General features: G+C 32.8%; 1 protein-coding gene and 1 non-coding gene across 2 annotated transcripts; one reads left to right on the plus strand and one right to left on the minus strand.

Moving 5' to 3' along the window:
- Nucleotides 1-6559: 6559 nt before the first annotated feature.
- Nucleotides 6560-8554, plus strand: LOC108485335 (phytoene synthase 2, chloroplastic-like). Its single transcript, XM_017789150.2, has 6 exons — nt 6560-7098; nt 7215-7265; nt 7398-7570; nt 7711-7946; nt 8025-8217; nt 8300-8554. The coding sequence occupies exons 1-6, from the start codon at nt 6774-6776 to the stop codon at nt 8462-8464; spliced, it is 1143 nt and encodes a 380-aa protein (XP_017644639.1). The 5' UTR covers nt 6560-6773; the 3' UTR covers nt 8465-8554.
- Nucleotides 8555-18150: 9596 nt separating this feature from the next.
- Nucleotides 18151-18257, minus strand: LOC128294767 (small nucleolar RNA R71). Its single transcript, XR_008285074.1, has one exon. It is a non-coding gene; the product is annotated as a small nucleolar RNA R71 (small nucleolar RNA).
- Between the last annotated feature and the right edge of the window lie 8916 nt (nt 18258-27173).

The raw sequence follows: 27173 nt of genomic DNA on the forward strand, positions 1-27173 counted from the left end.
TATGCATAGAATTTCATCACAAAATTTTCACACAATCATGAAATCATGTCATGAACCTTAAAATAATAATAAAATAAATTTTTCTACCTCAGATTTGTGGTTTCGCAACCACTGTTCCGTTTAGGCCCTATTTCGGGATGTTACATTAATGGATAGAAATGATAAAGTTAGGGAAATGAGAAATATTTAGAAATGAATGTGATTTTCTCACTAAGTATGGAAATGACTTGAGAATTAATTTATGATTTTTGAATTGTTATTTATTTAATTAATTGAATAACTAAAGTTCAAAAATGAAATTAAATCAATTGGTCATAGTGAATGCATTGAATGTAGAAAAATTAAATATATTTTTCATAGATTCTTTTATAGTAAAGTTGTCATGATTTTAATTGAATCAGAATCAGGTTGAGAAAATTACTTAATGAGGAAATTAATTAATTAATTAAAATTAATTTATGATGTGTATTTTGGAAAGTAGAAAAACATTTATTTGATTGGATTGAATTATAAAACATCATATTAAAAGTTAATAAAGCACTTATAATTGAACCCAATACAAGAGAGGCTTGAATTTCCATCATAATACATATGAGGGGAAGCACACCTTATTAGCCCCTCTCACTCCTAGTTCAACTAGGAAGTTTTTTTTCTTTTAAATAAACTTCTACTAATTTAGCAAGAGTTCCACTTCTTCTCCTTATGAATATATGACATCGGTAGCGCTAAAAACATAATAAGTTTTACACAACTTTGAGATAATGTTATTCTACTTGAAAATAGTAGGAATTTATTTCTAAGTATAAATTATATTTTCCTAAATAATAATTCTATCATTTTCTATTAAAGAGATATTTGTTTTCCCGCCAAAAGTAAAGAAAATATTTTTTGTTCTGTGTTCGATTTGAATTCGTTTGAGCCCATACTCAAAGTAGTTTGTGGTATGAGAATAACGGATAAGGTGGCTTGGTTGAAAGTCGAGAATGATAAGGATTTGTCTAGCCAAAAACACAAGTGCAAATTCGATAAAGGGCTTATTGGTGTAAGTATCACAAATCGGTTCTGTTTTCAAAATTTTAATTTTTTGCTGTGCAAGAAAATCATTTTTGAACCGAATTTTTTTCTACAAGTAACTATGACCAAATTTCTCTAGATGCTAGTAAGAGAATTAAAGTTGGCATCTAAATTAGATTTTAAGCCTAATGTAGTTTCCATGGTATGATGTATGTAACACCCTTATACCATGTTCAACTCAAGGAACCTGATATAGGAATATTACATTTGGTGCCAATGTAATTCTTGGCTAATTACTAATATATTTGAACATAAAAATGGACACTTGGAACATACTTAATGGTTTTTTTCCTAAGTACATTCCATTCTATTCAAAATTTTAAAACATACCCTGTTGTTGCTTGAAGATGTGATGAGATGAAAGCTTGCAATCTCAAATTCAACTCTTCAAAAATTTCTATACCTAATCTGTGCACGGAAACAAACCGTACGCTGAGTATACACCTAGTGGTATTACTATAATTCTAATACTTAAGGTAAAAACAATATATATACACATTCAATCTTACCATTATTTTACCTTTAATAAATCATTCATGCATTTAAACTTTAATTTTATTTTAATGATATTTATTTTAAATAACTTCTCTTCATTTTAATTTATATATCTTTCTACTATATCAATATCCATTTCATGCATTTCATCAATAACCATTTCATAAAATCATTATTTCATATATTTCATTTCTATATCTCAATTCAATAACTTATTCTATTTTATATCTAAAACCTTACAACAATAGTATTTCAATAATTATTTAAATCAACATTTCTTTAATAAAATAATTATAATTAATTCATATGATTATATTCAATTAACTCATACACTAGTTCATTATTTCATGTCCATTCTATTTTCACTTCTTATTTCGATATCTCAATTTCAATTCATATTTCAATTCATAATTTCACTTTCTAATACTTTCAATAGTTCAATCAATCACATTCACTCGAATTTCTCATTTCATTTATTCAACTGATTTCAATATCGACAATTCGATATTTTAACAAATTCATGAACCTTAAGTTCATGCTTCAAATCTCATGTCTCAATTTAATTCACAATTCAACTAATAATTTATTTCTCATATTTTTAATTGTACATTCAATCAAATTTATTTAATTTTCTCATTTCAGTTATTCACCCTATTAACAAACCTGGACCTTGGCGGATACACAGATTCCAACCAAACATACCAGTACAACACATTGTGCCTAAAACAGTACTTAGTACCTGATCAATATATCGGAAGTAGTATATGACACATAAAGTGCCTGAAACGACACACGTGGTGCCTAATACGACACATATAGTGCTTGATCAGAAAAGCCGATAAATTCCCGTACTCTTCCAAACCTATGGCATGCAACTATATCTGACTCAGCCCTACTAGTTAATAGGGTATTCAAATTATTTTTCTATTTCAAATTCACTTTCAATTCAATCACAATTCAATTCAAATTCACTTTCCACTTTCTAATCAAAATACAATTCAATACCAATACATATTTCAGATATTCACATATAATCATACTTCGATCCAATTCAAACCACTTTTCAATCAATACACAATTCACATATTCACACATATTCATAATTTAATTCACTTTTATTCAATTCATATTTTTAATTAGGTTTCAATCAAATTCAAATCACTAATTACTTTTCAATCAATATACATTTCAAATACTCACATATTTTCTTCATTCAAATTCAATTTGATTCAATTCAAATCACTTTTAGTTTCCAATCAATATATTTTCAAATATTCACATAATTCATAATTCAATTACTTAATTCAAATCACTTTTAATTTCCAATTTGTTCAGATTCAATTTCAATAGCCATAAACATTTTTGAATCAATTTCATTCAAATCAATATTATCATTTTAATTTCTTACCTAATTTTACTTACCATGCATTTTAATTAAAATATAACAATTAATAATAATAGATTTGAATTATAGTAATACAAACCGTGATTCTCGTGTCTACTCATCGTCCACTTTTTCTTTTCCTTTTCTTCGTGGATGCCTTGGGTGCGATATTAGCTATGAAAAATTAAGATAATTATCATAATCATTAATACAATTTTAATTTATGTCTAATATTTAAATTTTCCTATTCAATTTCTATTCAATTTCTACCTTAAATTCAATTTGGTCCTAATTAAATTCACTTACTTTCTTATCTTAATTCATACTTTATTTCTACTCAAATTTCAACCAAACTTAAACATAACTATCTAAATTTCATCATAAATACCTAATTTTGAAATTCTTGCAATTTAGTCTCTACTATGAAAAACTTATAACTTACTTTACAATTTAATCTTTTAATCAATTCTAACTAGAATTTCTATCAATTAAACCCTAATTCATCAATTTGTTCAACATGAACTATATTCAAAAACCTAAGAATTTCCAAAACTTCAACTTGATTTCAACAAAACTTTGTTCTAAAGCTTCTAAAACATCAAAATTAAGTAAAAAGGACTTAATTGACTTACCAATTAAAGCTTTAAGCTTCAAAACCCTAATATTTCCTTTTCTTTTCTTTTCTTCTTTGTTTTGTTTCTTTCTTTTTTTTTACTTTATTATATATATTAGTTAACAATAATAATAATAATAATAATAATAATAAATATCTATTTCCTTAAAAAGTAATTAAATGAATATATTACAAATATATAAATACTATTATTACATTTGTATATTTTTATCACCATATACTTGGCTTTAATTTAATTCAATTCATAATATGATATTTATAATAAATTAATTTAATAATAATTATTATAATAAATATCCTTAGCTTAAAATATAAGTAAATAAATAATTATATTACAAATTTTTACATATATTTATTACAAATGTGTTTTATCATCACCCTACATTTGTCAATTATTTAATTTAATTTATAATTTAATATCAATTAAATAATAATAAATATCTATTTAATAACAAATATATGTATTACAATTATGCACACATATATTTTTACAATTGTATATTATCATCAGCATCCACTTGTCCTTTTTTATTTATTTCATAGTATAATATAATATAATTATAATATAATTATTACAATTTAACATAATAAAATTTATAACTAATTTATTTATTTATATTAATTAAACAAACAAAAATCTTAGATTTTTGTTTTGTTTGTCGCCTCAACTTATACTAAATGGCTTATTTGACATTTTGGTTCTTTTTTTTCTTTTAATCTACAATTCAACTTTTACCCTTTATTCACTTTAACTCTTTTTCCTAATTACTCTTAATTAAGCTAAATTCACCTAATTAGAACCTAAATAGGCACACCACTAGTCTCATAAATATTTCTAATAATTATTTACTAACTCATTTCACTAAGACGAAGGCCTGATATTACACTTTTCCAATGCCCGTGAATTTTGGGTCATTATAATGTAAGCCTAGTGAATTTTGCACCTTAGATGAGTTTTAAGTTTAGTTTTATCGATACAAAATAGGGTAAGCCCGACAAAGTGACAAGGCTAATGTAGTTGGTGAAATGTTTTTTCTACAGTTTAAACATAGAAAGAGTAATAGATCTCAACAATGAAAGGATTTGTATTACTCATGTTCATGGAATTAAGGAAAGAAACAGAAAAATGAGAGAAAAAATAGGAGAGAATTTGGAGATGAGAAAACAAAAATCACATCACAGAATAAAACATATCCATAACAAAAAAAATTGTTCGTGCATTAAGCGCAACTGGTTGCAAGATTAAAGTAGTGGTTGAATCCATTAAGTGGAGTGGAGTAACTTATTGATTAGGTGTGACTAACACATTCGAAGAAGGGAAACATGAAATACAATATGAATTCAAGCAACCTTTAGAAGGTCCAACTTTTACGCAAATGTATCGACGCATCTGAGCACCTTGGAAGGACCAAAGAAGGAACCTGTAACATAATTATTGATTTATTTTCATTCTAAAACCCAATTATAGTCGTGGTAGTTGGTGGTGGTAGGGTGGCCGCTGGTATTATGCTAGTAGGTGGGCTCATTAGAAAGGATGGGGTCATGATCATGGTTCATCGTCGCTATCATTAGATTCCTTTTCTTAAAGAAGATACAAATGTTGATGATGCCACCATTGAAATCTTCATGTTACAATTAAACAAAAAAAGTGTTTTGGACTAATTATAGAGAGATCTTTAGTTTTACTCAAAAGTAAAAAAAAAAAATTTACCATGTCAATTCGTCAGTGAATTAACATAATTTTTAACAGCATTGACAAAATTGAGCCATTATTTTAATTAGACTGATTAAATTGACAAAAAAATTTATAAAATGATCAAAATAGAAACTATACTATTTTAAGGTGATATGCAATATAGTTTACCTTAGCAATAGTGGATGGGTGGAACAACCAAATTAATTAAGCAAGCGGTTATGGTTTGAAGGAGCTTGTATGGACCGTTGTAAGGCTTACAAGACAGCGTGGACGTTTAGACAACCAATGTTATCTACGATTTTGGAGGCAATTGGTGCAGAAATTTAAGGAATTGTATCCAATATTTGAAGGTAAATGGCGATAAATTGAGGTAGCAAAACTAGAATCATATGGCCTTAGATGGATGCAATAAGGAGTGAAATATGGGACGGTAAAGGCAGACGCAAATTGGTGGTCGATTTTCTTTTAGAAGAAAAAAAAAACAAAAATATAGAAGGCGGGCAACAAGGGTGAGGCGGTGGAGAAAGAAGAAAAATAGAAGGTAAAATATACGGGTTAAGGACTTGTTGTAAGTGACTTCAAATTAGCATAAAAATATAACACAAAAAAATAAATTCTATTAAAACTTTAGTTAAAATCCTAATTTAATTAATCTAATAAGTAATAATAATCTTAATAAAAACACAACACACACTACTTACATACCAATAAATGATTAAGTTTTCCATTCTCAGTTGAAAATTCAATTTAAACTCTAAAATCTTAAATTCTAAATTAAACTAAAAATAAAAAAATAAGTTAACTACCCATTAAAAATACTAAAAAATTTACTCAAAATTTGTAAGGTTATTACATTTTTTTAAGTTGGATAACTACACTAAATAACTATATTACATATCATACAAATTTTTAAAGGTGAATGTACTTGAAAAGTTTCTCTATTATAGGGACTTGATCGAATTAATTTATCTGTTATTAAATATATCTTTATTTCCTGCACTATTAAAAAATTCTAATAAGGTAAAACTAAAAGTTAACATTTACTTTTAAAAATATCATTTGTTAATACTTTTAAATTTTATCTTTCCTTAAATAAAACATTTTTGTTTATAATTGAATTATAATAAATGTTTATTTTATTATAATTTGAATTTAATTAAAATTTTAAAATAGTATAGTGGCTAATTTGAAGTGATACCTATAATACCGCAAGCTTCTCCCATGTACTTTTAACAGTTTTTTATGTCTTCCTTTGTAATCACATTTTTTTATCGACAGATTAATAATTTAAGAAATCAAAAACAAAAACAATGGACAAACATCCAATCAGTTGGATCTTGAAATAAAAGATTCGGGCCAACAGCATAATATAGTGCCGATTTATGTATCAAACATTCGGATTATTCAATTCAGCAATACAATTCCCCAATATTTAATTTCTCTTCTCCGGTTGTCTGATCAGCCTTTGAGATACTTGCTAGGATTCCCAGATGTGTATAACATTATCTCTTTCATCTAAACCTTGCATCGGAGTCTGCAATGGAAGCTTACAGTTGCCGAAATCCATGGTCACAACGGCACAAACTGAAGTGATCACTGCTCCAAAGAGACCAAACACCTTCCCCGGATTGACAAAGCAAGGCATTTCTGACATCGATTTACGAGTCCAAGAAGTTGTCCGAAGGCAATCTTGGACTAACAGCTTAGTTAGAGAAGTCAACTGTAGAAAATCGCGGTTCGAACCTATGTTCATTGATGACGCTTATGAGAAGTGTAGGAACATTTGTGCGGAATATGCGAAGACTTTCTATCTAGGTCTGGCCTCATTTCTCTACTGTCTTACAAGTCAAATCCCAATCGATCAGTTTTGCTTTTTTAATGGGAAATTCTTTTGAATATGTATATTTGCATTTGTTTCCAACATGATTCAGGCACCTTGTTGATGACAAAGGAGCGACAGAAGGCCATTTGGGCAATTTATGGTAATAATGAAACTCTGTACATTATTTAGTGAGCTCATATCCGATTTATAACCAGAGTACAGGGTTGATCTTCTTTAATTCCCAATTGTTTGGCCGTAATTTGAGGGAACAACTGAACTATGTTTGCTGCAGTTTGGTGCAGGAGGACTGATGAACTGGTCGACGGCCCGAATGCGGAGTACATGAGTCCGGCAGTACTCGAAAGGTGGGAGGAGAGACTGCAAGACATCTTCGAGGGACGCCCATATGACATGCTCGATGCTGCACTATCCGACACTGTTTTCAACTTTCCCTTGGACATTAAGGTATAATTAGAGTGTAGAGAGTTATAAACGCGATCCAGTTACGGTTGCAGAATGAATCCCATATGGTTATGAAATACTACAACTTGAAGCATACAACAATGGAAAAGAAATCAATCTAATTATGGAGTTTTACCATGCAGCCTTTCAGGGACATGATTGAGGGCATGAGAATGGATACAAGAAAATCTCGGTATGAGAGTTTCCAAGAGCTTTACCTTTACTGCTATTATGTGGCAGGCACAGTTGGCTTAATGACTGTTCCAGTAATGGGAATCGCACCAGAATCCTCTGTTTCGGCTTATACTATATATAACGCAGCACTCTACTTGGGCATTGGAAATCAGTTAACAAACATTCTTCGAGATGTAGGGGAAGAGTAAGTCCTTTTGTCTTGGTGGTCAACTTTTTTGTCTTGTTCAAATCCCAAACTTATCCGGATGTCTTTGTTTTTTAGTGCTTTGAGGGGAAGAGTTTATCTTCCACAAGATGAGCTTGCACAGTTCGGGTTAACCGACAAGGATGTCTTCTCCAGAAAGGTAACCGAGGCCTGGAGAGATTTCATGAAAGAGCAAATTATTAGGGCAAGATCCTTTTTCAATCTAGCTGAGGAAGGAGCTTCCCAACTTGACAAGGACAGCCGCTGGCCGGTGAACTTGACACATCCATTATTTTGCTCCAATGTTTTTGACAATGTTTAGATGAATTCTAACATTGTGAACTTTGTTGCAGGTTTGGTCGTCCTTGATATTGTATCGCAAGATTTTGGATGCAATAGAGGATAACGATTATGATAACTTGACCAAACGAGCCTATGTTGGAAGGACTAAGAAACTTCTCACATTACCCTTAGCATACACTCGAGCTTTGTCCAAACCTAGTTTGTACCTTCGTTAGAATATAAAAAGTAATTTTCTTTTTTGTGGTGGATATATTAGATATCGTTAAATATGATATTAAAGAAAATAAATATGATATAAAAAAAAAAAAGAAGAAGAGAGAAGGAACTAATTGAAACATAATTGTAACCTATGATGATTTAAAAACAGGAAATAATGTTTTATTTACTTGTTAAATAAATTGGGAGGCACTTTGTATCAAACTTAAACTATTATCCTGCATTTATCATTGGACCACAAAGTTGTTCACACATATTATTCCATATTGTGTCTTTGATATATATGGCAAAAGAAAAACATATATTTATTTAAAATAATCTCCAACTTATTGGAAAAGAATAAATTTCAGCTTAAAATCAAAATCTTTAATCTCAAAATATAAAATAATTAGAGGAGAGATCCACTTATATTAGTATAAAATTAATTTTTTTGTATATTTTTTGTACGATTAATATTTTGATGATTAAATCATAGAATTTATTGATATAATTATAGTTGTTATGTATGAAAATTTTAAACTAATCTAATATATCTATCAAATTGAACGATTGAAAGTTTTTACATAATATAAATAATATGAAAATTATAATTTATGTAAAATTTGACATGTATGAATTATATGATTCACTATAAAATATGACAATTGAATCATTAAAATATTATTAGTACAAAAATATTTAAAAGGATAAATTCCTCTTTAAATACTTATATTTACTTTTAATAAATTTAATAAAAAAACTTTTATTTATATTCACCTCATGTAACGGTAATATTACATTCACACCCTGCTCATCCAAATAAAAAAAATCAAATTAAATTCGGTTGGCAGTTGTAAGAGCATGAGCCTCGAGCACTAAATTCCACATGACTAGGTACATAAACATCAAAATCGAATTGAAAGGTCTAACAAGGCATCAATTAGAACAAGATTCCCATCTAGTTTCCCAAACAAGATGGGTTGCCCCCAATGTTGACTAGATTGGTCTAGACAAATCCAGCATCCTTTTTAAAACTCAATGTTTCCAACGAAAGATTATACCCACATTGTCATATATAATACAACTGATATGCTATTTGAGAAAAAAATTATTGGTAGAACGAAAGAAAACATAAATGTAAATCCAAGGGGATTATGTTTTCCTTATTCACCTCGACCAGACAATTGGATTCGTTTTTTTTTTTAATTAAGATTTTAATAAAATGTATTTATTTTTAAAAAATTTGTGGTTAAAAATTTGATTATTAAACATGTAATTAAGATTTTAATGATTTTTTTTTAAATTTTGTTGTTACGGGAGTACTATTATAAGGCATGTTATATATGGATATATATATATATATATATACCATTAATGAAAATTAAAAATTTCATAGGGTAATGATAAGTGTACATAAAATATGATAAGATATTCTTTTTAAATAAATACATAAAAAATGAGCAAATGAGCAAATGAAAAATTTATAACTTTATTTATGAAATTAAAATGTATCTTACTCACAAATTATATATTACTAAGTTTATATCAAAATCATGAGAATGTTTTTGAAGGTATAACTGTAATTATAAGTAATACATTCAAATAATTATAGTTAGAATCAAATAATTACAAAGCACAAATAAATGAATCGATAATTAAAATATATTTAAATAAGATTAATATACATGATGAGATCTAAATCTAAAATAAAATCTAAACTGAAAACTTACAAATACGCTAGTACACATAATAAAACCCAAATCTCAGACACAAAAATTCCAAAACCTTAACCTTTGTTAATATTACCAGTCTCTTTCGCAATTCCTAAAATATTATATTGATATATTTGGTTTAGCAAACAATTTACTAGTAATACCATACTAATAATTTTCGAAATTATTATCATTAATAAAACCCAATTTTTATTAGTTTTAACATTTTATGATATCTATTATTATTCACAAACCCTTAAACACACAATTTAATCTATTTTTAAATAACTTTAATTTATTTTAAATAAATAAATTTAAAATTATCTCAAAATTAATAAATATTTAAATTTCAAATAAGTTTTAAATATTAGCTAAAGTACTAAAAAGTTTCTTGAAAATAATTCGAACATAAATTGGATCCCTAGTTGAAAGTGAGATTAATTAGACCTTTAATCTAAAAATAACAATCGATTGGACCATCTGAATTGTCAATTCCATTAAGGCAAGTGGATTAAAAAATCCACATGGCAAAACACCATAGGTCCACGTGCTTTTTTATTTGTTTCATAAAAATGATATGGAAAATGTAATATTTTTTATTTTATTTATTTTTCTAAAATTGAAAAAAAATTTATACCATCCTTTTCTAATTTTTCTATGCATTCTCTCTAAAGCAAATCAGACTCTAAACAAATAGGCGCCAGATCGTCGTGCCTACCGCTATCATACACAACCTCTTTAAGACATCCTGAACTTGAATTCAATGTCAAACTCTCTGAAAAATGCTCCAAACTACACGAATCTAAGCTTGAACATTATTACTTCTCCTTGCCTAATCTCAAAATCTGACTATTGGATGGACCTTGTTCCAAACTATGTTCTACTCCTCTGTCCAAGATGGCTCTTCACCATCCGAATTTGGAAGAAAATGCTCCATGATTAAATTAAATAATCAACAAGGTATCTAATGAAAATTAAATAAAAATAATTAAAAATTAACACACTATCTAACTCGTCTCGTGATATCCTGAATTAGGGCCTAATCGGAATAGTGGTTTCGGGACCACAAATCCGAGATAGAAATAATTATTTTATGATTATTTTGAGGTCTATGATATGATTGCATGATTGTGTGAAAATTTCGTGAAGAAATTCTATGCATAAAGTGCTTAATTTGAAGTTAGGGACTAAATTGAATAAGTTACAAAACTTGCATTCTAGAAGTTTCTAGTATGAAATTGCTTTGAAATATTAATTAGGAGGTCTTAAATAGAAATTTGACCAATTTCTAAGTTTATGGACAAAAATTGGACATGGATGGAAATTTTGAAAGTTTAGTAAGGGAGGGCATTTTGGTCATTTGAATATTAAATGAAATAAAATGGGAAAAATAACACAAAAATGATCATCTTCTCCATAAGTTGCTTCCAAATTTTTCTCTCCACCATAGCTAGGGTTCCAACACTTTTAAGCCTTGATTGTAAGTGATTTCTATGCCCGTTTTTAATGTTCTTTACATTTTTGAAATCCTCGTAGCTCGGTTTACCTATTTCTACCAATATTTTGAGCTAGGGTTTATATTTAAAAATTTACCCATGAATTATATGCATGAATTTTGATGTTTTATGGTAGAATATGAAGCTTGAGATTGTGTTAAACAACTTTTACTAAGTGATTTTACGTAAAAACGACTAAAATGACATAATCGGTAAAAATACCTAATGTTCATAAATACATGTTAGAATGAGAATTGGATATTGTTATAGAAGGGAAAAATGATCAGCATGTCACAAAACATAAGAAAATAGAGTGAATTTTAATTTACGAGATTTGGGGCAAAAGTGTAAATATGTGAAAGTTTAAGGGAAAAATTGTAATTTTTCCAAAATATGATTTTGGGTTGATTTGAATAATATGAGTCCTAATTAGGCTATATTTGAAATGATAGAGCAAGAAAAATCGAAATTCGGGCTAAAATCAGTAAAATACCAAGTTGTGGACAAAATGGTAAAAATGACCATTTTCGCATACAAGGTAAGTTCATGTGTAAATGTAGTAACATAATTGTCATTTTAAGTAATTTAATGTTATTTATATGATATGATGATTAATATCATGAAATATTATGCTTTGTGGTTATTATTGAGTAATATGCAAATTATGTGTACTACTTGTTAAATATGAATTGCTACCAAGTATCGGTTTCGACATTCCGTGGAAGAGGGCAAAGATGTGTAATCGAGGAAAAAGCCAGTTTGAACTTTTGGAATATATTAGGATACAAGTGACATGTCACTAGGATATTTGAGTTCCGAACTCGTTGAGTTGAGTCTGAGTTCACTTATGGATGCGAACGCCCGAGCTCGTTGAGTTGAGTCCGAGTTCGCTTATGGGCGGGTTACATGGTAGCTTGGCTACAGATGTGCCACTTATGTGCTAACTTTCCATGTATCCGAGTTATATTCCGATGTGTTCAACGGGTAAAATTCTAGTGAAATGGAAGAATACTTAAGATGCAAAAGACGTATTGGTAAGTGTTGTGGAATGGGTACTTTGGATAGGTATGTACTTAACCCTCGGGTTGAGACTTCAATATAACAATAATATGGTAAGATCATGAATGAGAAATATGATATGAATGCTTTGGTGATATTATGCAAATGTGGACTTCGTATTATTGCATGGTTATGTTACTTGCTATTTACATGTGAACTTACTAAGCATTTATGCTTACTCCCTCCCTTCCATTCCTTGTAGTTTTGACAAGCCGGCTTGGAGATCAAGACGGTCAGAGGCACGCTCACACTATCAACGGACCATCTCGATATGGTGGCTTTCATATTTTGGGAATATGGCATGTATAGCATTATAATCCTTTTGCGTATATAATCTTATGATATAGCTCATGGATGGCATGGAAATGTTTGATAATAATTAGCTATTGGAGTGGCTAATCAAGATTATATTTGATAACACATATGCTTTATGTGCTAACTAATCTATGGAAATACATAAAATGGTGAAATTGGCTATAAAACAGAATCACACAGCAGCAGTGACGTGAGTTTGAAAAATCACTAAAAATAGTAGAGATAGAATTAGATGATGAATAAAATATGTAATTGAAGATTAATTAATCTATTTTCATATGGAAGAAACAAAATAGGAAAAAGAGTTGTATTTTATGAAATATTTACGTTTTGGTGAAATAGGGTCAGAGAAATTTCTGAATCCCCTGTTCTAAATTTAAAAAGTCATCATAAATTGTACAAAATCAATTAGGAGTTTTACCTTACATGTATGAAATCCTTATTGAGTCTAGTTGTATAAGAAACAAATGATATGGTCATTGAAACTCTGGACAGAGATATATCTGATTCGTAATACACAGGAGTCAGAGTAGCCAAACCCTAAAATAGGGGAGACTTTAATTAATAAAATGTACTAATTGGCCCAACCAAAAATTCTAGAAAAACTTTAGTAAGTATATATATGAGTCTAATTTTCAGGGAAAATTTACGGGATTGGATTTCGAGTTTTGTAACTCGAGATATGGATTTTTTAGCGACTGTGACACAGTTAGCCAGGTTGTTTGGAAATTCTAAAATAAATTGTTTGAGATGTTTAATTAATGAATTAAGTCCGTTAACACCTCGTACTCGAATCCGGCGATGGTCTCGGGTACGGGGGAGTTACACGTCTATCTTTCTACTAGTATTATTTTACAAAGCAATTTAATTAATAACAATTTTCATCGTCGCAATCCCTAGCAACGACGCCAACAACTTGATCACTGTAAACGTGCGGATGTTTAGAGTAAAAATCATGCAAATAATATATATATATATATATATATATATATATATATATATAGTTAGTTGTGATATCTGCAAGCGAAAAGATCAAATTTTGAATATAGTTTAGTGTTACAACAAAACACCAGTAAGTATTCTAAGGATCATACCCAAGGGATTGCAGATTGGAGAATATTATTGTTAAATTAATTACCAAAAATAATTACTAATATAATCAAGTCACGAATTAGTAGCATGAATCCAAATTAAAATATTAATTAAATTAAGTAACCTAGATTAACCTAATGAAATTTCCTATTCCTAGTGTCAACGATGCGAGCTCTTGACTTATGATCGATTAAATCCCTAATTATTTAATTAAGCCATTAATTAATCTTGATTGAGTCTTTATCACCCTTAGTGAGAATACCCGTTATGTGACATCCTGAATTAGGACCTGTCAGAACAGTTGTTTTGAGACCACAAATTGGAGATAGAAATAATTATTATATGATTCTTATGAGCTCTATGATATGAATGCACGCTTATGTGAAAGTTTCATGAAGAAGTTATATGCATAAAATGTCTAATTGAATTTTAGAGACCAAATTGAATATATAAGATGCAAAACTTGCATTCTAGAAGCTTTAAGCATGAGATTGCTTTAGATTATGAATTACATGGTCCCAAATAGCAATTTGACCAATTTCTATAATTTTGGACAAAAATGGGCATGCATAGGAAAAATTTGAAAGAAAGACCCTAAGGGTATTTTGGTCATTTGGTAATTAAAAGAATAAAAAGGGAAAATCAAAGCAAAAAAATGTGTCCATCTTCTCCAAGTGCTAGCCAAATTTCTCAATAGCCGTAGCTAGGGTTTTGTTCAACATTTCAAGCTTGATTGTAATTGCTCCCTAGCCCCGTTTTTAATGTTCTTTGTATTTTTGAAGTCTTTGAAGCACGATCTACCCATTTTGAAGCATGATCTACCCATTTCTAGCTATATTTTGAGCTAAGGTTCATGTATGAAATTTAACCCATGTGTAAAATGCATGTGTTTTGTTGATTAATGGAGGAATATGAATGTTTGATGCATGATAAACATCTTTTACTAGGTGATTTTTAGTGAAAACACCTAAAAGGGGACTTGTTTGTAAAAGTGTAAAAGTGGGTAGTAATAATGTGTAATAAAGGAAAATATGGGCTGATATGAGCATAGTAAAGTTTGGCTAGGCTTGGGTAACCAAGAAAATGCATGCATTTCATTTTACGAGACTAAGGACTAAATCATAAATAAGTAGAAAGATAGAGGTAAAAAGGTAATTTTACCAAAGCATGAATTATGGATCGATTTGAGTAATGTGATTAATAAACAAGAACCAAGCCTTGATCAAGGGAAGAATAAAGTATACGACGATTAGGCTTGATTACCATCATTTTTGTACCGAGGTAAGTACATGTGTAAATAATGTGACAATGTGGTATGTTATGTTGTGTTAACATTATGTGACAATTATTTTATTGCTTATTATGTATGCTATGTCTAATGGTACTATTGTAAGCATGAATGATATTATGGTTGTTATCCACAACGTCACGAGCAAGTGCAATAGAGCTGCAATGTGCAAGTGAGAAAAACCCCGTTTGAACCTTAGGAATAGTTTAGGATACAAGTGACATGTCACTAGGAATTAAGAAGTCTGAACTCGTTGAGTGGTCTGGGTTTGTGATATATGTGACATTTGAGCTCGTTTAGTGGTCTAAGTTCATAATGGATGAGATACATGTGATTGAGTTCCGGGCAATGGTCTTTTGTGTCCTACCGATGGCTAGGTAATCCTTGAGTGGTCAAATACCTGACAGCTTTTTTGTGAGCAGCCCGTGTAGTTACACCTTGATCGATAGCTTATATGAGTAAGCCTGTGAGTAGCTCCATTGTGAGCATTGCATGATATGAGGTAGCTCCAGCTATGTATGCTTATGTAGCACTTATGTGCAAGTTTTTGTGTATCCAATAGTATTCCGAATATTCAACGAGTATTATAATGGATGATGCGATGAAAGTCCTAACATGGGCATGGTAATGAAGGTAAAGTTATTTGATATGCTATTGGTATGTACAGGTACGTACGTTATACTCATAAGTGATGCCTTGTTAAAGGATGATATGTGACGAGAAAGTCCTGATAAACCATAATATATACATATTTTTACCCCATGCTTGGCATATTTTTGGATGATTTATCATAAGATTTAATGAATTTGATGCTCCCAATCCTTTAATTTCATGTTTTATACTCAGGAGAGCTTAGGAAAGCGAAAAGAGCAAGAAACAACTGACAAAATGGGCCTAATTCAGTGTTTCACACGCCCTAGGCACTCCCACACGGGACACACCGGCGGGCCTCACGCCCGTGTGTCATTGCTGTGTCAACATCAAACCACGTCAGAATTGCACACGGCCTGAGTACCTTCACATGGGCGTGGCACACGGCCGTGTCCCTGTCGAGCCCAAGTCTAATTCTATTCGGAAAAGGCTAATTTTGGGCTATTTTGGGCATTCCAAAGTCTATATAAACACCTTAGAAGAGGAGACAGGGGGAGAAACAAAGTAGAAGGCAAAACATACTCGAAGACAACCATTGGAATCAGCTCAAAAGCAGGATTGACTTCAAGACTGAAGATCTCCATTCAAGTTCTACCGAAGTTTTTGGGTTTCTTTATGTTTTGTTGTTTTCCCAATTTTAAGATGTTTTCCTCAATCATTATGAACTAAATTCCCTAAATACCTAGGGAAGATGAAACCTAAGACGAATCTTATTATCTTTTGAATTATATGATAAATACTTGTTCTTATTCTTAATTATGAGTTTTAATCCTTACGATAATATTTCAGGACATTAATTCAGCTTTTGATGTGCTTATTCAGTGGAGCAAAAGTCCCTGTTTAAGAGTAGATCTTCAATAATTAAGCAGAGTTGCATGTAATCCTAGAGATAGGATGCCATAAATCTATCTGACTAGAGTCAAATCTAATTAAGGAATCCATAGATCGAGTTAATGCGACAATAGGGGTTTTAATTAGAAAGAGATTTCAATTAATCAACCTAGAGTTAGTTGTTTTTAGTCTCGAGAGAGATATTAACATAAACTAGGGATTTTTACGGATTAAGTCAAGTGAATAAATCGTCTAGTTCAGAAGTAGTAAGTGAAGTCTAGGTGGATTCTTCCTTAGGTATTGTCTTCTCCATCAGTTTTCCAAAAGTATTTTCCAACTTTTATTTTTGTCGTGTTCTTAGTTAATTAAATAGTTAATTTTAGTTTAAAAACACCCCTTTAATTCTTAGGCTAGATAATAAAAAGACAGTAATTACTAGTACTTTTACTTCTTATGGATACGATATTTCCAGTCTCACCATAACTATACTATTGTTCGATAGGTGCACCTGCCTTAGTCGAATTTTTAGTCAATTTAGCGGCCATCAAGTTTTTGGCACCGTTGTCAGGGACTAACATATTAGGAACGCTTAATTTTTATTACTTTAGCCATTCATTATTTTTATTTCAATTTATTTTTAATTTTTATTTTAATTACTAAATTTTCTTTTGTTTGCTTCTGGCAGGTTCTTGTAGTTTATGACTAGAAGAAACCCGTCAGGACCTTTACTTTTTTACAGCGAAATTGAAAGCACAACTTGCAGAAATCGTAGAGAAATAAGGCGAAGTTTATAGTCTATAGAGGAAGAGCGAGAGGACAATACCAATACTACCAAGGAGAAAAACCAAAATAATCCGCTACCTCCTGTGGTCGTCCCGAATCCAGTAAATCAGAACCTTGCTCCTCGTACTACGTATGACTATGCTAAGCCTAATTTAACAGGAGCTGAATCGAGTATTGTTAGACCTGCTATTTCTGCAAATAATTTTGAATTAAAACCTAACATGATTCAAATGATACAACAGTTTGATGGTTTGTAGGACGAGGATCCAAACACTCATGTAGCAAATTTTCTGGAATTCTGTGACACTTTTCAGATCAATGGCATTTCTGATGATGTCATTCGCCTTCGGTTGTTTCCCTTTTCATTACGGAATAAGGATAAACAGTGGTTAAACTCGTTATCACGAGGGTCAATCACTACTTGGGAACAAATGATCGAAAGATTTTTGCTTAAATATTTTCCACCGGCTAAAACGACTAAATTGAGGAATGATATCTCTTCTTTTGTGCAGATGGATTTAAAAACACTTTATGATGCATGGGAGAGATACAAGGATTTATTGAGAAGGTACCTTCACCATGGGTTACCTTTATGGTTACAGGTTCAGACCTTCTACAACGGTGTGAACCCCTCAACAAGGCAACTGATTGATGCAACTGCCAGTGGAACCTTGAACAACAAAACACTTGAAGAGGCTTATGAATTTATTGAAGAGATGTCACTAAACAACTATCAGTGGCAAGTCATGAGAACGAAGCCAACAAAAGTAGCTGGTGTTTTCAACCTCGACATGGTCACTTTGCTATCTAACCAAGTAGAATTATTGAATAAAAAGATTGATGGTTTGTATGATTCTACTCAGGTACATCTAGTGATGAGGTGTGATTCAAATGGAGGAGGGATGCACAACACAGACTATCCATCCTTCAACCCCAGCACCGGGGGAGAACAAGTCCACTATATGGGTAACAATTCTAGACCTCAGAATAACCCTTATAGTAACACTTACAATACAAGTTGGAGGAACCATCCCAATTTTTCATCTGGTGGTCAAGGGAATCAAAGGCCACAACACACTCCAGGTTTTCAACAACCACCTTACCAACAAGAGAAAAAGCTGAACCTTGAGGAAATGCTTACAAAATTTATCTCGGTGTCAAATTCAGAATATCGAAACAACACTTAAAAATCAGCAAGCATCAATTCAAGTGCTCGAAACTCAAATAGATCAGCTTGCTAAGTTGATCTTTGAACGACCGCAAGGTGGCTTGCCTAGTAATACAGAAACTAACCTAAGGGAGCAACTCCATGCTATCACTGTGCGCGACAAAGAAGGGTTAGCTGAACCTAATTTTGAAACAAGGCAAGAAGTTGTGGCAAGAAATGGTAAGCTTGAGTTGAGTCATGGTACACAAAAGCCGGTAAGCAAAGAATATAGACCTCGTGTGCCATACCCCAATGCGCTAAGGAAAGACCACACAGATGAACAATTCAGTAAATTCCTTAAACTACTTAAAAAATTACATATTAACTTACCGTTTATTAAAGCTCTTTCGCAGATGCCAAATGCAGTTAAATTTTTAAAAGAGCTTTTAGCAAACAAACGGAAGTTAGATGAGTCATCTCATGTGGAGTTAAATGAAATTTGCTCAGCTATTTTGCAAAACAAGCTACCCAACAAACTGAAAGATCTTGGGAGTTTTACAATTCCTTGTCTAATTGGTAGTTTGAATGTTAATAATGCTTTAGCTGATTTAGGGGCAAGTATTAATGTCATGCCTTACAAGATGTTTAAGCACCTAGGACTAGGGAAACCCAAACAAACTAGGATGAGCATACAATTAGCTAATAAAACTATTAGATTTCCTAGGGGTATCGTTGAAGATGTGCTTGTTAAAATTGACAAATTCATATTCCCAGTTGATTTCGTTGTCTTAGCATGGATAAGGACAGTGACGTACCTTTAATTCTAGGTAGGCCCTTTTTAGCAACTGCTAGATCTATCATTGATATTGGAACGGCGAACTCACACTTCGTGTAGGAGATGACACAATTATTCTCCAAGATCGTGACTCTGTTAAAATGTCTAGTGATAGAGATGATATTACAAGTTATTTTGATGTGAGTAACATTACAACTCATCTCTCAATGCAGGAAATTCCTCGTAAAGACGTGATGGAGCCACAGTCAAACTCATTCAATAAAAACAATACGTCTCTTGAAGAACGAAAATTACAGATTGAGGAACTAGATGAATGGCTGACACAAGTTAAGGAGAAACCGAGAGTACAAAAGGAACCAAAGCGAATCCATGACAAGCCTACAGATGAAATAAATTAATTTAAGGTTGGGGACAAGGTATTGTTGGATGATGTAGACCCTCGTATTACCAACTCTGAGCTTAATAGAGCAATTCCCTTCATGATACTAAATGTCTTCCCATACGCTATAGTCGAGGTAACTCAAACCAAATTTGGCACTTTTAAGGTAAATAGTACTTGTCTAAAACCTTATTTTGATAAGATTGATAGTAGGAATAAGGAGTTTCAACTCCTCGAACCACCATGACCACGCAAATATGAAGTGAGTCGAGCTTAGACTTTAAATAAGTGCTTCTCGGGAGGCAACCCGAGCACTAACACCACTAACCCATTTATTTTATCTATTTTTCGTGTTTTTATGCAGGTACAGTGACCCACACGGCCTGGACACACGGGTGTGTCCTTGGCCTTGTGGAAACAGGGCTGAAATTTCCCAAAAATCAACATGCACACAGCCTGCGACAAATCAATATGGCCATGCAACAAGGCCGTGTGAAACCTGGAGCTTAATTTTTCAAATTTTAACAAGTCAGAGAGTTACATGGGCAAGGCCCACAGCCGTGTGCGAGACATGGCCGATCCACACAGGCGTGTGGTAGGTTACACGGACATGTGGGCAAGCCACACGGGCATGGGAGAAGTGAAAAACATAGAGCACGACCATACGACACGACCATGTGAACCACACGTCTTGGACACACGGGCGTGTCAATGCCATGTGACAAAAATTCATTCAATTTTCACGATAAACACGGGCTGGACGCGAGCCACACCGGTGTGTGACACGGCCGTGTAGCCCAACATGGGCCTCACACGATCGTGTCCCCTTAAAACCCTAAATTCCCCTCTTTCACCGTCTGACCCACAACCCCTTCCCTCGTTGACCAAACCACTAATCAACCCAAAACCCCGACCCCCTTTCCTCTTCGCGCACACACGCGCACGCAAACCAACCCTCCACCCTACGCTCGTGTACCGCCGAAACTCCCTCCACCCCCTCACCCCATGACGTACCCACCAAGCCTCTGCCACCGTTTGTACCTTCGACCACCATCATCATTCGGTTTCCCCTTTTTCCCCCATTTTTTTTAAATTTCGTTTATGTTATTTTCATTATTTTCTTTTTTTCTAGTTATGTATTTATTTATTCATTTTTGGTTTTTCTTTCACTGCTAAATTTTATGCCATGATTCTTGTCTCTGTTTAATAACTTCCTTTATAAATCATGTTAGAATTTGACTTAGGCCTACTGCTACATGTACTTAGTATTTTTATTAGTCAATATTTGTCCCTTTGGTTACTATCCATTTGTACTCTGCAAATTCCATGGTTAGTATCATTTTTATTTCCAATACCTCAATTGAGTTTTAGTACTCAGTAGCATGTTCGATGATCTATTTATTCGTTTCTTTATCCATATATTTGTTTTTTATTACTTTTATGCCAGTTCCTATATATTTTATTGCCTCAGTTACTTTTGTCAATGTCACATAATTTGTCTTTTAGCTCTAATTTAATTTTAGTTTTCAATCTTTTCTTTTATTCATTATCTCTATCATTCGTATTTATGGGCTTTGTGATTCTTCTTAATTATTAATGAATGTCTTTTAACATATCTTGAAGGTACACCATGTCCAATCCACATGGCAAGACTAAGAATGCTGTCCCCACCTCGAAAAAGCAAAATGGCCCAGACGCAACCTCCTCGAGCGCTTCGGCCGTAACTCACCACCCTTTGCTCCAATTTCCATTGAGCAACCAGGAGGATTTATATCAGCTTCTAAGCATACGACCCCTCAGTGTAGGTCGTTGTATTGATTGGGTCGTGCTAGAGCAGGTCCGTTTGGTTGATGATGTGCGCGCGATTATTACCACAGCCCCGTGGGATAGGTTCTTCACCATCATCGTGCCCACCTATTCAGAGCTCACCTTAGAGTTCAGTGCCACATTTTCAATCTAACATGTCATGTCAGTCCATGATGAGCCCGACACTATCACCTTTTGCCTTGATGGGCTTGTGCGACACATGAGTGTCCCAGAGTTCGGCGCTGTTTTGGAACATTACACAGAGGAGTTCATGAGCGCCGAGGACTTTCTTCAGCTTCATAGACATATTCATTACTCACCTTCGCAATGTTGGACTGAGCTCACAGGCGGCCTAACTAACTATGATGCGAGTTGCTCACGCACCTCTCTTTGGCCCTACGGTATATTCACGCCTTTCTAGCTCACACTTTGACAGGTCGAAAAGAGAGCACAGGAGTGGTTAGTACTTATGACGCCTATTTCCTATGGAGCATGACTGCTGGACATGTGTTTGATTTGGCATATTTCATCGCACTCGCTTGCTACAACCAAACTGAATGCCATAAGAAGGGCCCTATCTCTCTTGGCCCTTACGTGACTCGTCTCGCTTGACACTTCGATCTCTTCGACACGCCAGAGATGTCATCGACACTCACACTAGTAGGCCAGATGTCTCCTCAAGGAATTTATAGTATGATCCACATGAGGATGATCGAGTGATGTCATGGATTTGATCCCCCTCAGTACCGGTTAGCTCGTTCTAATGGTCAGGATAATCCAGAGGACATTACTGATGATGTTCCTTCCCTTCATGAGGACCCACCTCCACCACCATCACAGAGTCACCGCCCCACTGCTACCACCTTGACAGATATATCTGTGCGACTCACTCACTTTGAGCAGTAGTGTTTTAAATGGCTCGACAACATCGATGCCACTCTTTGATAGATTTGCCACCACCTTCACATTTCTCCTTCGGCATTGTCGACCCACGAGGCATCCGATAATAAGGATCTTTGAGTCCATTTATTTTATTATTATTTTTTTAATTTTAATTTTAATTTATTTATTTATTTATTAAGACGTATGTTTTATATTTTCAACTATGTTTATCATTATGGTTATTATTGAGTAATCCCTTAATTCTATTCCATAGTTGTGTTTATTTTCTTATTAGTAACTCAAAATCATGCCTTTCATTAGCCTTATCTACAATTTTAGCTTTCGCTATTCCAAGGATTTCATCCAAAAATTCATGGCAGTTTCGCTTCTCTCCTTCTTTTTATATATTATGCTTATATTGTTCTTATCTATCTTTGTACATTGAGGAAAATGTACATCTTAAGTGTGGGGAGGTTATTTTTATGATTATCAGAAAATCCCTGAATTTTTATCTCGCTCTCAAATAATTTTCTCATATTATTATTAGAGTGAATTCTGATTGATTGATAATTTTTATTGATATGTTTTGAATTAAATCATAGGTAATTGTGCATTGATTGTTTAAACTTTAAGACATTAGAGAATCAAGCATGATAAGTTGACTTTTGAGAATTAAAATTGCTAGGTTGTTTGCCTGAATTAAGGTATTATCTTGAAGTTTTGAATTTACAGGATTGACATCAAATACCCATAATTTTCGTGAGATTTGAGCCTTTTAGAGCATATATCTTTCTTGCTCACTTATTTTATTAGTTATGAGTGTCTCAACATTGAATGGTTATTCTAGAACTTGCTTCGATTATGCATGTCAAGACCACACCTTTGATTTGATATACTGAGATGATAAAGGCACTTAGGTTTTAACCGACTTACCCCATAAAAAGCCTACCTACATAATTGACCCTTAGTGAACCATTTTGAACCTTAACCATTGTTTCTTGATTTTCCCCTTAATGTTAACCCACAACTTAACCCTTTTTGATTCGTTAAGAATTTCTCCTTTTTTATTGACTCTTTTTTTATCGAGATTTGATTTGATTAGTTACCTAACTATGTCCATTCATTTCAGTTGCTGAATTATTTCTTATTATGTACTTTTCATTATTGTACTTGTTCTTATTCTTAAAAAAAAAAACGTATATTTATATTCATTTAATTATATATTGTTATAAAGAGCTTGGGTAAGTTAAAGTTATTATATTGAGAAAAAGCTCACTTCATTAGTTTTGGATAGTTTTAACTCTGGCACTTGTTTGTAATTCAGTAATTAGTTTTATTTTTCTAAGTTTAGTAATTTATTAAATTAATCTCGATTCTAACCCTCTTTTTCAGCCTTTATCCACACCTTTAACCTAAGCCCCATTACAACCCTATTAAAGACCTTTTAATTTGTATATCATCTCATTTATAGTGGTGGAGATTTGATTTTCATGCAAGCCTATGGTAATAACTTTTCATGTTTGACTATTGAGTGCTTAGTTATTGAACCTTAAACACTTTGAGTGATTTGAGTGAATATTTAGTGAGGATGTCAACCCTTGTCGATTTGGAATTAAAGGTAATTACTTAGATAAAGGGCGATACCTATGATTTTATGATTAAAATGCTCAACTTGGATTTAAAAAAACTTTAATGTTATTTTAGTTGAATTATCAATGTATGATTATCTATGGATTATTTCGAAACATTTTTTATAAGAATTATAAGTTGAGAAGAATGAATTTAGTTGTGAGTGAGGATTTTGCTTGAGGACAAGCAAATGCTTAAGTGTGGGGATATTTGATAAACCATAACATATATATATTTTTACCCCATGCTTGGCATATTTTTGGATGATTTATCATAAGATTTAATGAATTTGATGCTCCTAATCCTTTAATTTCATGTTTTACACTTAGGAGATCTTAGGAAAGTGAAAAGAGCAAGACACAACTGTCAAAAAGGGGCCTAATTCAGTGTTTTAGACGGCCTAGGCACTCCCACACGAGTATTCCACACACACGAGTAGGCCACACGCCCATGTGTCATGGTCGTGTCGACATTAAACCACGTTAGAATTGCACACGGCCTGAGCACCTTCACACAGGCGTGGCACACAGCCGTGTCCCTCTCAAGCCCAAGTCTAATTCTATTTGGAAAAGGCTAATTTTGGGCTATTTTGGGCATTCCAAAGTCTATATAAACACCCTAGATCTGTCGAATTAGAGTCAAATCTAATAAGGGAATCCATAGATCGAGTTAAGGGTTTTAATTAGAAAGAGATTTCAATTAATCAACCTAGATTCAGTTGTTTTTAGTCTCGAGAGAGATATTAACATAAACTAGGGATTTCTACAGATTAAGTCAAGTGAATAAATCGTCTTGTTCAAAAGTAGTAAGTGAAGTCTAGGTGGATTCTTCCTTGGGTATTGTCTTCTCCATCGGTTTTCCAAAAGTATTTTCCAAATTTCATTTCTGTCGTGTTCTTAGTTAATTAAATAGTTAATTTTAGTTTAAAAACACCCCTTTAATTCTTAGGCTAGATAATAAAAAGATAGTAATTACTAGTACTTTTAGTCCTTGTGGATACGATATTTCCGGTCTCACCATAACTATACTACTGTTCGATAGGTGCACTTGCCTTAGTCGAATTTTTATCCAGTTTAGCGACCATCAAGTACATACATACATATATATATATATATATATATATATATATAGATACTTGATAAATGAGCTAGAATGCCTGAATGATGAGTAATCTTGTGGTTATGTTATTATGTCTTGTTTGATTGTGGTTTACTAATATTGCATATTATTTGCATATGGACTTACTAAGCTTAAATGCTTACTCCCCTCTTTTTTCCATCCTATGTAGTTCTGCCAAGCTAGTTTAGAGATCAGAAGTTGTCGGAGCATTCGATCACACTATCAAAAGAATATTGGGTATAGTGAATTTGCTATTATGAGTATGGCATGTACAGGGGACTTGGTCATTTTGTGTTATGTTTCATTCTGTTTGGCCAAATTGTGAAGGCCTATGATGTTGATGATTCATTTTGTAATATCCATATGATATGGCTCATGATTGATTCTTGGGTTGCAATATCTAATTGTTCATGCATGCATGTATTGATGCCTTGATGATGTGCTATGTAGTTTGTGTGATGGATATATGATGAGATATTGTCTTGATGATGTGGAATATGATTGCTTGGTGAATGTATGAAGATGTATGGATTAAATACTAGGAGATAGTGAATGGTATTCCATTGCTTGGTGAATGTATGAAGATGTATGGATTAAATACTAGGAGATAATGAATGGTTTAATAACCTAAGATGACAATAGTTATAAATGTGCAACTTGAAATTTTGATAATTAAGTTTATATGCATGAAGTTTGTATAGAATGCTTCCAAATAGTATGATTAAGGGAATGTGCAATAGGATGATATTATAAAGAGGTGAAAGTGCTATGGTGTTGAATATTGAGTGTATAAGTATGTCATGTTGCATGCTATGAAATATGCTTAAGTGCATGAGTGATTAAGGGTGGCAATTGGCTTGGAAAATAACCATCAAATTGTCCACATAGGTAGACACATTGGCATGTGTTGTAACGCCCCACACCTAAGCCCTACGCCAGGACGGAATACGAGGCGTTACTAAACTTAAACACATGCATTTAAACATTTCTGAGTCACCAAGACTTGATCAAATTTAAAACTTTTTCGAACTTTATTAAATCTCCTTAATATGGGCCTTCAAACATTCATTAGAAGCCATTCGAAACCAAATTGGGTCCTTAAACTGACTTAATAAAAAAATGACCCTTCAAATAGGGCATAGGCCCGTGTGGAAGGGCAACACACCTGTATGGATTTATAACATGGCCGTGCTGATAGCCCATGTGACACACATGGCCTAAACATTTAGGAACACGCTCGTGTCCCATGCTCGTGTGAATTAAACTCTAAATTCGAACCTAGAGGGGTTTGCACACTGCCTGAAAAACGCCTGCGTCCCTCACACGGCCTTGACACGCCCGTGTCTTAGCCCGTGTTTAAAAACTTTGACATTCTATTTCTAACGTCAGCATCCAATAAGGGGTACACGGCCAAGGCACACGCTTGTTACCAGAGGCTGTATGGAGAGACACACGGCCGTGTCTCTGCCCGTGTGTTTACTACAATGCATTCTGACTTGCAAATTTTATATGCAGGGGACACACGGCTGAACAACACGCCCATGGGGCTGGCCGTGTGTCTAAACACACGCCCGAGTGTCTACCCATATGGACAATATAAGGCTATCTACCAAGCCTTTGCCACCCTGAAACACAATCTAACATCAACCAACATATCAAAGTTTAACTTAATATGATTTCTCAACCAAACAACAATAGTTAAGACCTATATACATTACATATATTTAACCATGCCGACAATTCC

The sequence above is a fragment of the Gossypium arboreum genome, chromosome 6, assembly GCF_025698485.1.
Source record: "Gossypium arboreum isolate Shixiya-1 chromosome 6, ASM2569848v2, whole genome shotgun sequence".
NCBI lineage: Eukaryota > Viridiplantae > Streptophyta > Magnoliopsida > Malvales > Malvaceae > Gossypium > Gossypium arboreum.